At 40.2% G+C, this 13,623-nt stretch overlaps 1 protein-coding gene across 1 annotated transcript in view; it reads left to right on the top strand.

Annotated features, from left to right (window-relative positions):
* Window positions 1-11,474, top strand: part of POLR1A (RNA polymerase I subunit A) — a 67,282-nt gene extending 55,808 nt beyond the window's left edge. The window contains exons 28-34 of the mRNA XM_067470116.1: window positions 346-481; window positions 2,554-2,664; window positions 4,243-4,491; window positions 4,575-4,775; window positions 5,812-5,929; window positions 8,442-8,606; window positions 11,204-11,474. Coding sequence (XP_067326217.1) covers window positions 346-481; window positions 2,554-2,664; window positions 4,243-4,491; window positions 4,575-4,775; window positions 5,812-5,929; window positions 8,442-8,606; window positions 11,204-11,304 — 1,081 coding nt within the window. The 3' untranslated portion in view covers window positions 11,305-11,474. The remainder of the gene's footprint in view (window positions 1-345; window positions 482-2,553; window positions 2,665-4,242; window positions 4,492-4,574; window positions 4,776-5,811; window positions 5,930-8,441; window positions 8,607-11,203) is intronic.
* The last annotated feature ends 2,149 nt before the right edge of the window (window positions 11,475-13,623 follow it).

The following is a 13,623-nucleotide window of genomic DNA, read 5'->3' as shown; positions in this document are numbered from 1 at the left end:
TTCCCGATTTTGCTCAATTTTTATATAGTACTCTATATTCACCACAACTCTTTCAATGTTTTCTCACCAGCCCATCAATAGACTAGATTTTATATTCTGTAGATACACAAAATGTGAACCTAGCCAATCCTGTAAAGTTACTATTTAATGAGATGCTTTGAAAGTTGTCTAGCCTAAAGGTTGGTGATAAATGTGATACTGATATTAGGGCTGATGCCGCAAAGATTCTTCCTCCTTTGTCCAGTGGAGCCAAGAAGAGAACACACTGTGCTGTGATTGTGATTGTATGTAGTCTGGAGTTCAACAACTGAGATCTGCACAGTTTTCTTACTTTCTTCCACATAGATTCTTTAAAACATTGCTGGAAACAATTAAAAAGAAATCTTCAAAGTTGGCATTATACAACACTGTCAGCACTCGAAGAGCAGTTCAGAGAGACGTAGAAGGTGGTGTGGGAAATGATGCCTCTCAGGAAAACCAGGTAAAGGTCTAGTCCACTTGAATAAGCAGTGTTCTGAATAGCCTGCATTTATTTAATATTTATGAATAATTTTATCCATGGCTCATTCTGTCTGTCTTGAACTGATAAAATGCCATTTGATTTCGGAATAATGTTTGTGAATGGGTGACAATAAAATTTTCAAAATATTTTAATACACTTCCTCCTGAAAATGTCTTGCGCTATTGTTGGCATATTACAGAAGCATACAAATGCAAGGCTAAAAATGTAATTAAAGAAAATGCTGGTGTCTTAGCATTGTAGTTGAAAAGAACAACTACAGGGTACAGCAGCATAACTTCCTTTTTTTCAAAACTTAATAAAACCCATTGTATGAATAAAAAAAAATTATAATGTAGGCACATGCTTAAAGTTTTGTTTTACGTAGTTTTGAAGATCAAATTAGGTAGGTGATGTCCCCCATTCTCCATACACTGAGTAAACCGATTTCTGGCGTTTGTCATGACTCTTGCCAGCATAGCAGGCGTTATGTTGGCAATTTCTTCCTGGATGTTGGTCTTCAAATTTTGTAAGGTCCTAGGACGGTTCACATAAACATGGGATTTCAAAAAACCCCATAGAAAAAAATCACAAGGGGCCAAATCTGGAGAGCAGGCTGGCCACTCCAAATCCGCTCGAAAAGTAGGCCTCAATGGTAAAAGCACGCTCCTCACTGTTCCAATGCATGATGGCGAATGAACTGTGTCAGGACAAAACTTTATGATCCCGCCTCTCGAACGATAACACTAGCGCTCCGCTACATCTTCAACCAACTGAATGGCGCACATTTTAAAAAAAGAAGTTATGCTGCCTCACCCTGTATAAGCTGTTAGTCTATCCAATAAGTTGGCTGCTAAACAGGACAGAAAATTGGTGTTTGTGGCCTCTATTCTGCACATATTTATATAAATTGTCACGACAGCTCTTTCTTCATATATATGGATGCAGCAATTAGACTGGAGTGGGAAGTCTTTCACTAACAAAACACAAGCCCAATTTTCAAGCCTAATTGCAGGACTAGATAAATACCTTTCTTTGCACAGAGTTTGCCTGTAATAAAGGAATGCATTACCTTATATTCTGGTGTATAAGACTACTTTTTAACCCAAGAAAATCTTCTCAAAAGTCAGGGGTTGTCTAATACGTGGGGTCGTCTTATACGTGGGAGTAGTCTTATACATGGAAGTAGTCTTATACATGGGAGTCTTCTTATACACAGGAGTACTCTTATACGCAGGAGTAGTCTTATAGAGCGGGTGCTGAAACTTCCAATCGGATTGGAGAATCTGTGGTTGCCACATACGGTGGGGGTAGCTCAAAAATGGCAGTGGCCATGTCCTTGCCGTATGCAGCGACTGTATGAAAGCATTAAGGGTGACGCTGTACAAGTACGGTAGTAGAAAATCCATTCATTAATGCGGTCCTGATGGTGAGGTGAAGGGGCGCCTCGCCAGGAAGGTGTAAGTGAAGGGCAGAGCAAGCTGCGGGCGTCCGGGGCGTCCGGGGCGCCCAGGGTATGGAAAAAAGAGAATGGCTCTGGGCCCAGAAAAACACAACTCTTTTGCCTGTCTGGCCCACTCTTGTATCCTATTACCGTACCTCCTCCTCTGCCTCTCAGATCTCGCTCCTGAAGACTGCAGTGAAGCAGTGCAGGTGCACATGTGCGAGATCTGAGAGGCAGAGAAGGAGGTACAGTAATAGGAAAATTACCATATTGAAATCAAATGTGATGCTTTTTAAATTTTTATTTGGTGTGCGTTGGAAGAGGGGTAGTCTTATACAGCGAGTATATCCCAAACTCTATATTTTAACTGGAAAAATTGGGGGTCATCTTAGATGCCCAGTCGTCTTGTATGCTGGAATATACGGTACTTAGACTGAAAAAAATGTTCTTCGTTCCTCTTCTGAATATTAGTGCCACTTCAAATTAAGGAAGTTTGGCACAGGTAGTTGTCTGTTTAATGGAGGATTTTAGCTGACTAAAGCTGCTTTCAATCTTCACCATGAAAAGATCAGAATTCAAACAGAACTCAGTCCTTTGTCTTTTGGCACAGGATGACAATGAAGCAGAACCTGAGGGAGAAGAAAGAGTTCCAGATGGTGAAACAGGTGAAGAGGATGCAGATGCAGCAGATGCAAAAAGAAAAGCTAACCAGGAAGAGGAGGTAATGACATACTGTTGAAGTTGGGTCTTGAGGACCTCATGCGGCCAAAGAGACATTTAGAAAATCCTTGACAGAAATTCTGATACCATTTACATATATATCCAGTTTTGAATTGGGATCTGAGGAAAATGTATATATATGGGACTGTTCGTGACTATTAGCTAAGTGGAAGTCCTATTTGTGGTTCAGTTGAAGAAAAAGCTTGCAAGATGCACATTTTTAAAGTATTGTTCCTAGAATCATGCATACTGTGCTGGCTGAGTGATTTTAGGAACTGTAGTCCAAAAAAGTAACTTTCGAAGGACATTATTCCCATGTTGAAAGAGTTGTTGTTGTTCATTCGTTCAGTCGTTTCTGACTCTTCGTGACTTTATGTACCAGTCCACGCCAGAGCTCTCTGTCGGTCGTCACCACCCCCAGCTCCTTCAAGGTCAATCCAGTCACTTCAAGGATGCCATCCATCCATCTTGCCCTTGGTCGGCCCCTCTTCCTTTTTCCTTCCATTTCCCCCAGCATCATTGTCTCCTCTAAGCTTTCCTTTCTTCTCATGATGTGGCCAAAGTACTTCATCTTGGCCTCTACTATCCTTCCCTCCAATGAGCAGTAAGGCTTTATTTCTTGAAGTATGGACTGGTTGGATCTTCTCGCTGTCCAGGGCACTCTCAGAACTTTCCTTCAGCACCACAGTTCAAAAGCATCTATCTTCCTCCGTTCAGCCTTCCTTATGGTCCAGCTCTCTCATCCGTAGGTGATTATGGGGAATACCATTGTTTTGACTATGCCAGTGGTTCTCAACCTGGGGTCCCCAGATGTTTTTGGCCTACAACTCCCAGAAATCCCAGCCAGTTTAGCAGCTGTTAGGATTTCTGGGAGTTGAAGGCCAAAACACCTGGGGACCCACAGGTTGAGAACCACTGGACTATATGGATCTTTGTTGCCAGTGTGATGTCTCTACTCTTTACTATTTTATCAAGATTGGTCATCCTCTCCTCCCAAGAAGTAAGCATCTCCTGATTTCCTGGCTGCAGTCTGTGTCTGCAGTAATCTTTGCACCTAGAAATACAAAGTCTGCCACTGCCTCCATGTTTTCTCCTCTATTTCCCAGTTGTCTATCATTCTTGTTGCCATAATCTTGGTTTTTTTTTTAATGTTTAGCTGCAACCCAGCTTTTGCACTTTTTTCTTTCACCTTGATTAGAAGGTTCCTCAGCTCCTCCTCGCTTTCGGCCATCAATGTGGTGTCATCTGCATATCTAAGGTTGTTAATGTTTCTTCCAGCAATTTTCACCCCAGCCTTGCATTCGTCAAGCCTCGCACATCGCATGACTTAACCCTTATGAATACCAAGGGCACTTTGCATTTTTAATAGATCTTTTTTAATTTGATACTCTTGGTGAGAATGCTTTGATGATGTCCTATATTTATTTGTTCCATTCATACTGGGGTTCAGGGGTTAAGTATATAAAACCATACTATGGAGGCCATCAATAAAATGATAAATGGATATATAACTACAAAAAAATCCCTATGTGCTTTGTTTTACACTAGTATACATATGATTTGAGTCTTTCTGTCACAGGTGGATTATGAGAGTGATGATGATAATGAGGCAGAGGATGAGGACATTCCAGAAGAAGAAGAGAACGAACTGAATCCAGAGGCGTCTGAAAGTCAAGATGAGCCTTCAGCTCCTTCCTCTTGTCAAAGGACTCGCCATAAAAAAAAGAAGCCAAATGATTTGGCACAACAAAGAATTAATGCTGTTTTAGAGAGCCACGAAGCTATAGAGAACTACACATATGACATTGATAATGAACTGTGGTGTGAGGTAAGGCTCTGGAAAAGGGAGGAAAATGTATACATAGATGTGCTCAGGCTACAAGAGCAAAATAACTTTGTGTTTGAATCTAGATCTCACTGAAGCTTCCTCTGATAAAGGAGTACTTTGATCTTCCTTCACTTGTGACATCTCTGGCCAATAACACTGTTATCCATGAGACAAAGGGGATTACTCGGTGTCTCCTCAATGAAACCAGCAATAGAAATGGAGAGGTGGTGCTCACTTTACAGACTGAAGGAATAAATCTCCCAGAGCTTTTCCGCTACGCTGATGTAAGTAATGATAAATTCTGTGTTTCCCATTAGAGTGACAAAGAGAAAAATCAGTGATGGAACCTGCCATTTCCACTCCTGCTTTTAAAGGCCATCATAAAATGTTTGATGAACACAGACAGTAACTCACAATATTGAAACATCTGCTTAAAATACTTCCTAAATGTATTAACACTATCTTTTTGAAAAGTGTTCTGTTCCTGGTTTGAAAGTGTTATTTCCTGTTTAATTTTGTGGTACTTACTTTGAGAATAGTTGTTATACGGTAGACACTCCATTTTTGTGGCTGCCACAAACGTTGTTGAATTGGTTGAGACTGTGAGATATGCATTGAAAAACTATAGCAAAATGTGCTGTGGGGAGTGCTGTAAAAACAAAGTTTTTGCAGTTTAATAAACCTTTTCCATCTTTTTATGATAGGACCAATTGGAAAATGATATTTACAACCCAGGAACAAAAATTGTGTTACGTAGTGTTATTTTTCCTTTTTCTCGGAGTTATGTACAGCTCATACTCTGTAATATAGCTTGAAGTTGAAGAAAAGGGATAAATTCAAACTGGCAGATTGCAAATATCTCTTAAGGTTGGAACATGAAAAGTTCAGTTTCCAGACCTGAGGTAGTCATCATAAATCATTACGATGTCCCACCTCTCATTCTGCTTCCCCTCTCCTGCTCTGAATAACTGAATCAAGGTTTCTGTGGGGGGAGTTATTCTTGTTCTTGTTGTTCTTATTGTTGTTTATACCCCACTTTCTCTCTCCACTAGGAGACTCAAAATGGCTTACATTAAAAGCATTTCAATATCATTTAAAATCTACAAATATACAAACATGAAAACAATTTGGCACTCAGTTACAGGGAAATTCCCATTGCTCGTTACCTTGCTATACGTTTTGCTTGCAGAGAAATCGCACACGTTTCTTATGTTTATGTTCTGTTCACCATACTTTTATCTATTCACAAAAATCATTCATTAGGGAGGGATATTATGGACATTAACTCAGCGGTGACCTTCTTTACTCCTTTCATTTTAGATTATAGATGTGAACAAGCTTTATAGTAATGACATTCATGCAATGTCCAGCACCTATGGCATTGAAGCCGCCTTGAAAGTCCTTGAGAAAGAGATTAAAGATGTCTTTGCTGCTTACGGTAAGACAGTTGTAAATCAGATGAGATCGAATTCAAAATTCAAACCACGGGCTGCTGGGAGAAACTTGAATTTGCTTCTTATGCAGCTTTCTGTTTTGTTTAATTAAAAGAAGGTAGTACACAATGAGATGCAGGATCATAAAAGAGGGTGGTACACAATGAGATGCAGGATCAACAAAGGGAGAAATCACAGTCTCATCCTTATGCAGTCACTCTAGTGTCGGAGCTGCTGGTGGCACAATGAGTTAAACCAGTGGTTCTTAATCTATGGGCCGCAGACCACCAGTGGGCTGTAAGAACAAAAATCTGGTCCGCGAGCCTCCTTCCTCTTTATTTATTCATTCATTCATTTTATTTTATTTCCACTCCTTTTGCTCCACCTGCCATTCCTTCCGTATCACTGACCATGGCATATGTTCTGTATCAGAAACTAGAGCTGATATGGTCTATCCAATGTAATTTTCTGAATCAGCACCTCAGATAAGCGAACCAAATCTAAAGTTGACCAAAAACTGATTTGTAACCCTTTTGGTACTAATGCTGGAGAGGTCCCCAGTCAAAGTGGTCCCTAGACAAAAAAATTTCGGAAACACTGGGTTAAACCCTTGTGCCGGCAGGACTGGTCGACTGACATTTTGGCGGTTTGAATCTCCGGGGCAGGGTAAGCTCCCATCTTTCAAGCCCTAGCTTCTCATGCAGGGACATGAGAGAAGCCTCCCACAGTACGGTAAGACATCCGTCATCTGGGCATCCCCTGGACAACATCCTTTCAGATGGCCAATTCTCTCAAACCAGAAGCAATTTGCAGTTTCTCAAGTTGCTTCTGGCACAAAAAAACCTCTAGTGTCAATGAATTGCAGCCTACCAAGCAAAGAGTTTAAGAATAAACTTTGGACTCCTTATTATTAGAGGGCTTTGTGTTGTATTCTGTAATATAAGGGATCATAGGCTTCACAGGCTGTTTTACATATTTTGATAGTGTTTGTGCAAACTGAGTGTCAGGCTTAGTGTTGCCTCATGACTCTTAGATAAGATAGAGAACATATGCCTTAGAACAATGATTCCTAACCTGCGGTCCAAGGACCATCAGTGGTCCGCTAGAATGAAAATATGGTCTATGGCCTCACCATTACTACACCGTTGCAACGAGAGCGACTGGTCCCGTGAAACCCTCTTATATTGCCGAGGCAACGGAGATGTCGGGAGGGGAGAGGCTAACTACTCATGAAAGATTAATACTACCATATCAGCCACTTCCCTTCCACAGCCCCAAATGCTTAAACTGTTCCTGTTAAATGGCTGTGGGCTGCATGCATTGCGCCTGCATCCCCGATTGTTACCAAAACCTGTCTCATAGCCTAAACTGTAGCCTCTGAAAACAGGGTCCAGTAAACAGTCAGAATAGCAATTCTGCTGTAAAACAATGTGTATATTCCTTGGGCATTGTGCCTCCCAGCAGAAGCTTCATTACAGTGTTTCTCAACCTGGGGTTCGGGATCCCTGGGGGGGGGGGGGTCATGAGGGGGTATCAGAGGGGTCGCCAAAGACCATCAAAAAACACAGTATTTATTGGTCATGGGGGTTCCGTGTAGGAAATTTCTCTCATTGTTGGAGTTCAGAATTCTCTTTGGTTGTAGGTGAACTATAAATCCCTGCAACTACAACTCCCAAATGTCAAGTTCTTTTTTCTCTAACCTCCTCCAGTGTTCACATTTGGGCATGTTGAGTATTTGTGCCAAGTTTGGTCCAGATCCATCATTGTTTGAGTCCACAGTGCTCTCTGGATGTAGGTGAACTACAACTCCAAAACTCAAGGTCAATGCCCATCTAACCCTTCCAGTATTTACTATTGGTCATAGGAGTTCTGTGTGCCCAGACTGGTTCAGTTCAGTCGTTGTGGAGTTCAGAATGCTCTTTGATTGTATGTGAACTACAAATCTCAGCAACTACAACTCCCACATGACAGCATCAATCTCCCCAACAACCTCAGTAGAATTCAAATTTGGGCGTATCAGGCATTTGTTCCGAATTTGGTGCAGTGAATGAAATACATCCTGCATATCAGATACTTGCATGACGATTCATAACAGCAGCAAAATTACAGTTGTGATGTAGCAACAAAAATGATGTTATGGTTGGGGGGTCACCACAACATGAGAGAACTGTATTAAGGGGTTGCGGCACTAGGGAGGCTGAGAACCACTGCTTTAATAAGATGTGACCCCCATACAGGTTGTGAGAAGAACCAGTGCAAGCTCCCAACTTCAGAAAGTTGTCAACCTTCGATGTAATCAAGACTCACTTTTGTTGCTGGGATATAGTGCTCATAAAGTAGCATATAATGGGTATTGGCTGCTTTGGGTTTTTCCTCCCAGCATATGATACAGTAACCTCAGGATTTCATATTTTATTAATGAGATTTAAATGAAGATGTGGGGTGATAGGCTTTGTTGAAGTTCACCTTACCTCTCACCATAGCCATAGTCTCTATATTCCTTCTCTCTGCTAACAGGAATTGTTGTAGATCCTCGACATCTCTCTCTGGTGTCTGACTACATGTGTTTCGAAGGTGTTTACAAACCACTCAATCGGCATGGAATACAGTCCAGTTCATCCCCCTTGCAGCAAATGACATTTGAGACAAGCTACAAGTTTCTAAAGGAAGCAACCATGCTGGGTAACTATTATCACAATATCACTTTGTTTTTATTGCATATTATCATAAGTAGTAGACTTATTCTTGAGGGAAGAAGAATAATCCCAACGCTGTTCCACCAATTATCACATGATGTAGGGAACTTATTCAGGGAAATATTTATTCGATAACAAAAATCCCAAAAATCAAAAAGCTGATATGATATATAGAAAGCTGGCAACTCTCTTCCTGGCCAAATACAAAACCCTTTTGAAAGATCACTGGCACACACCCACTCCACAGTGCTATTAAGCCCTTGGCTTATATGAGGTGAAAGAGTGTGATTGTGTCAGCCCTAAGGTTTGTGTTACTGAGGTTAAAAGCAGAAAGAAGATCACAATGGGAAAGGGTGATAGGATGGGGTTAGGTATAAGGGGGTTAAGGATGTATTGGGGAGTGGAGGGGAAAAGCAAACAGTCGAAGATAGAGGAGGAAAGGAAGAAGGAGAAAGAGAGAGAGAAAAAGAAGGAATGTTAGGAGAAAGAGAGAGAAATATACATAACGAGTAAAATTCAGATTTGAAGTCGGTTCTATTTGTTGACTTCCACCTTTATCTTCCCGGGGTAGGTTATATATCTCGTACTCATTTGGAAGTATCGAGTCCTCGTGGGCTTCGTTGTGATTCCTTATAATTTTATACCGGGTCCAATCTGTTGGATTTATAGGTTTGCCCCCCGGGTCTTTTAGGTAGAATGTCAATAAGTCCATGTCCATGATTTCGGATACTTTAGTTTCCCATTCTTCTTTGGTTGGCAGTTCTTTTAGTTTCCATTTCTTAGCATATATTATCCTTGCGGCTGTTGTCAGATAGGTGAACAGTTTGTCCTTATTTTTTTCAAACGCAATGTCTTCATCCGTAATGCCTAGAAGGAAGTATTCTGGTATTAATTGCATTGTTGTTTGTAATATCTTCTGAGAGGCTCCCTGGATTGTTTTCCAGTATTTTCTAGGTCTGGGGCATGTCCACCCCATATGGTAGAATGTTCCTACATGTGTTTGGCACTTCCAGCATTTATTTTGGATATTTTTATACATTAGGCCCAGCTCCTGTAGGGGTCATGTGCCATCGAAAGAACATTTTGTACCAGTTCTTCTTCAGATCAGGAAGATCTAATGAGAAACTAAATGTGTCTGGCTATTTTCCCAGTGACCATCGGTATGCCCTAAATTACTTTAATGCCCCCAAAAATGATACTCTATAGACAAGACTAAATTAACCAAATTGAGTTTACTGAATAAACAGGGTGAAATAAAACAAAGTATACAGAGGTGTAAATCTGAGGTAACAAATTTGATAGAGTTAGAACAGTGAAATATAAACTCTGAGGTAACAAACTATAAACTCTGGGGCAAATATATTCTAATCTAAAATCTATAAACTTTGGCAAATATAACTATTAACTATTACATGTATATAAACTATCTATCTATAAGGCAAATATAACTATTCTATGGCAAATATGTATTATCTATGAACTCTCTATAAGGCAAATATGTGATAAGGATGGCCTGTTCAAATTGCTAGGCCAGACCAGACACTATCTGGCTAACTAACTTCAAGCTATGACCAACAAAGAATGCCATAAGAAGTTCTATCACCAGCCCATTCTGGCTCTGAGTCAGAATGGGCTGCACCAACCAAGCTCGGCCTCTAGGGGGAACCTAAGCTTCTCCCCTAAACTTGGCAAAATGGAACAGTCCAACAGGCAAACGGGGAAATAATACTAGGCCGAGACTTCACATGTGTATTTTAGTTTCAATTTCCATAATTGTCCCCATTCTCTTAAATGTATCGGTCTTCCAATGTTTCTGGCCCATTTGATCATGCATTCCTTTATTAATTCGGTCTCAGTGGACCATTGTAGTAGTTTTGAATAGATCTTAGTTATAATTGTCTTTCCGTTCTTTATCAGGGGTTCCCAGAAATCATCCTTATCCGTGAATCCTATCTTTGAGTCTTTACTGAAATGTTCCTTTATTGGTAAAAATTGGAACCAGGATATGTTTTTGTTTTGTGATGTTATCTGCTCTTGTGGTTTTAGTTGTATTTTCCCTTCCTTCTTCATTAACAAGTCGCTGTATGTTGGCCATTCGGACCAACCTAGTAATCTCCTTTGACTCGCTTCTAGGGGAGAGATCCAAGTAAACACCCTTTCTCTTCAAACCCCAAACTCCAACTCCTTCAGGGATCTCAAAAACTTCTTTTTAAAAGCAAGTTTTTTCCTCTTGGCAAGCCAGGCTCCGCCTCCTCTGACTCAGCCAATCAAATCCCTCTCTCATTTTCCCTCCAAAGGCTGATTTAAATACACGCGCCCCCTCCTGGAAAATGAGCCACCAAAATGGAGTCCTCAGCACCTTCTTCTAAGATGGCTGCCGACTCCTTGGGCCTACCATTTTTCTAGGTCTAAAATAGGCCTCACTGGAAGTAGAGTCACTACACATGTTGCATTTTTATATTCTAAAAACATGAATGCATTCAGTGCCACAATACTGACAATTACATTAAATGAGTCTTTTGTGTGAAATATCTTTGTATATTTTAAAATATGAATAAACCGTTTCCATTTCTTTTGTTCTAGGCTCACATGATGAACTTCAATCTCCTTCCGCCTGCCTGGTTGTAGGGAAAGTTGTCAAGGGAGGAACTGGCTTGTTTGAACTCAAACAACCCCTTAAATAATTTGTTCCTGAGACTTTTAAAGTTGGTTTATTTTGAGAAATAAACATGCTGCTTTTTGATTTTTGTTTTCTAATCTTCGAATGTAAATACTTCTTGAATATATTAATCACCCGTGCCTTGGGATCTTCAGGAATTTATTTAAATAATAAATATCTTGTGTTATTCCTGTTCCTTATTTTGTGACCAGTGGGTTTCCTTATGAAGTTGTCCCAATTGATATAGTGAAATTAGAAGTGTGTCTGGATTGTTGGCACGTGCCGAAAAGGTATACACAAAAAAGTCAAGCCTAAACACAACTCCTGATACTCAAGGCTTTACTGTTGAGTCACATAAGGATCGTCAAAGGTTTTTTTTTTACATTATTTATTTATTTATGGCATTTATATGCTGCCCTTCTCACCCTGAAGGGGACTCAGAGCGGTTTACAAGATATATTATCTTACAATATATTATATTATTGGCATAGTACAATATCAGTATTATATATTACTATATTGCACTATACCTGTCAAGACCCAGAAGCCTCAAGAATGCCAAACACAGTATAAAAGGTCCAAACAAAGGTTTATTAAACACAAAAAAGGCTTAGAGACACTTAACTCAGTGCCTCTAGCACAAACTAAGAGTCTATAGCAACCGCTAAGCAAAAAAACCAATTTAAATATAATCTGGATTATACTGGAGTATAATCTGGGATAACAAAAAGTTACAGCAATCTGCTTGAAATTCAAAAGGTCCAAAAAGCACAAGAAAACAAGTATGCAAAATCGAAGTTCAAAAACAGTCCGAAGTCCAGGCACGTCCAAAATGAGATGAAGCAGTCCAAAAAGTGAAGTCGTCGTCAAAACACAGTCCAGGGTCAAAGGGGACGTTGAAGTCAGCACATACGGAGTTCCAGCCAGAAGTCGCGGAAACACAGAGATCTGTAGTCCAAGGACCCAAACTTGAGAGTAATGGCAGTAACAAAGATCCAAACCCGATAAGACACTTTGCCTTCTGCAAAGACCCATTGAATCAAACCAACTTATATCCTATAACTCCTCATCAGAGGATGAACTGCTCCCCACCCTTTCATCATCACTTTCAGCTGCCCCATTACCTGCAGCTGAGCACTGACGCCCATCCCTCCACCTTTGCCAGAGTCTTTCAAGACTTAGGTCTTCCCAAGTGTTCCCAGATTGCCAGTCCTCTGCAAACCCCTCAAAGTCATCACTGGATGTAGGCTGAGTACAGATGTCCCTAATCTCCTGCACACGGGTCCAGTCTAAAGCATCTTCCTCCCCATCGTCACTCCCAGTCCCATCACTCCTTTCAAAACCCACAAAGTCTTCATCTTCTGTTGGAGCGCTAAGTATATCACGGATACGCTTCTTTTGGATCTCCTCATCTGATTCTTGTTCTCGAGTAGCCCGCTTAACTCCCCTGCTTTCCTCTCCTTCCCCCATTTCACAATCTGAGAAACCCTCGAAGGACTCAGAATCAGTTGGAGCCATGAATATGTCTCTAATCTGCTTCTGCTGCTGCTCCTCCAACACCTGCACAGCCCTCTTCTCCCTTCTACCAGTAGTAGTAACGTTACTATCACGCTGTACTACAACACTACCATTATATTATAATGTTATTAGTAATATTACATGTAATATAAATATATAATTATAATATTGTATTATTACTACTAGCATTATATTGTATTACATTATAATATAAATATATGTATATACAATATACTATATTATACAGGGTTAGTCAAAATGAATAGGCCAATAAGAAAATTAATTGTAGCCGAATTGGCCTATTCATTTTGACTAACCCTGTATTATTAGTAAAGACAGGATGGAAATGTCTTCTGCTTCCCTCTGTCTTCACTCTGGCCAGAGCATTAGTTATTATTCCAACTTGATGGGAGCTGCATTTTTGGGCTTATAAAGAAATACAGTATTTTCAAGTGAGTCTTGGCCCCGAATGCTCCTAAGTGGGTTTGGTTATCTTTTTTTTTTTTAACTGCCAAGAAGTATGTTGAAACTATCCCACAGGGATGTGTACTTGTAGAATTTTAGTTTCCCAATGTAAGTCAATAGGACTAATAATTAAGATTTTTAAAATCTTTCTTTGGATTAGGAGATCAGCAGTAACTTTTCCAAAAACATCTCTGTAATATGTCTCCTATGACTGAAAGGCACTTCTCATTAAAGAGAACCAACACCATTAAAGAGAAACAATACCAGGGCCATAAAGAAAATGTGAAATGTCACAGTTACATCAATGAAAGATAAATCAATGAAACAGAGAAATAATAGCAATGTAGCTGCAGAATATCTG

Source organism: Anolis sagrei, chromosome 6 (genome assembly GCF_037176765.1).
Source record: "Anolis sagrei isolate rAnoSag1 chromosome 6, rAnoSag1.mat, whole genome shotgun sequence".
Classification (NCBI taxonomy): domain Eukaryota; kingdom Metazoa; phylum Chordata; class Lepidosauria; order Squamata; family Dactyloidae; genus Anolis; species Anolis sagrei.
The sequence above is the reverse complement of the archived record's forward strand: the minus strand, read 5'-3'. Positions and strand labels throughout refer to the sequence as shown.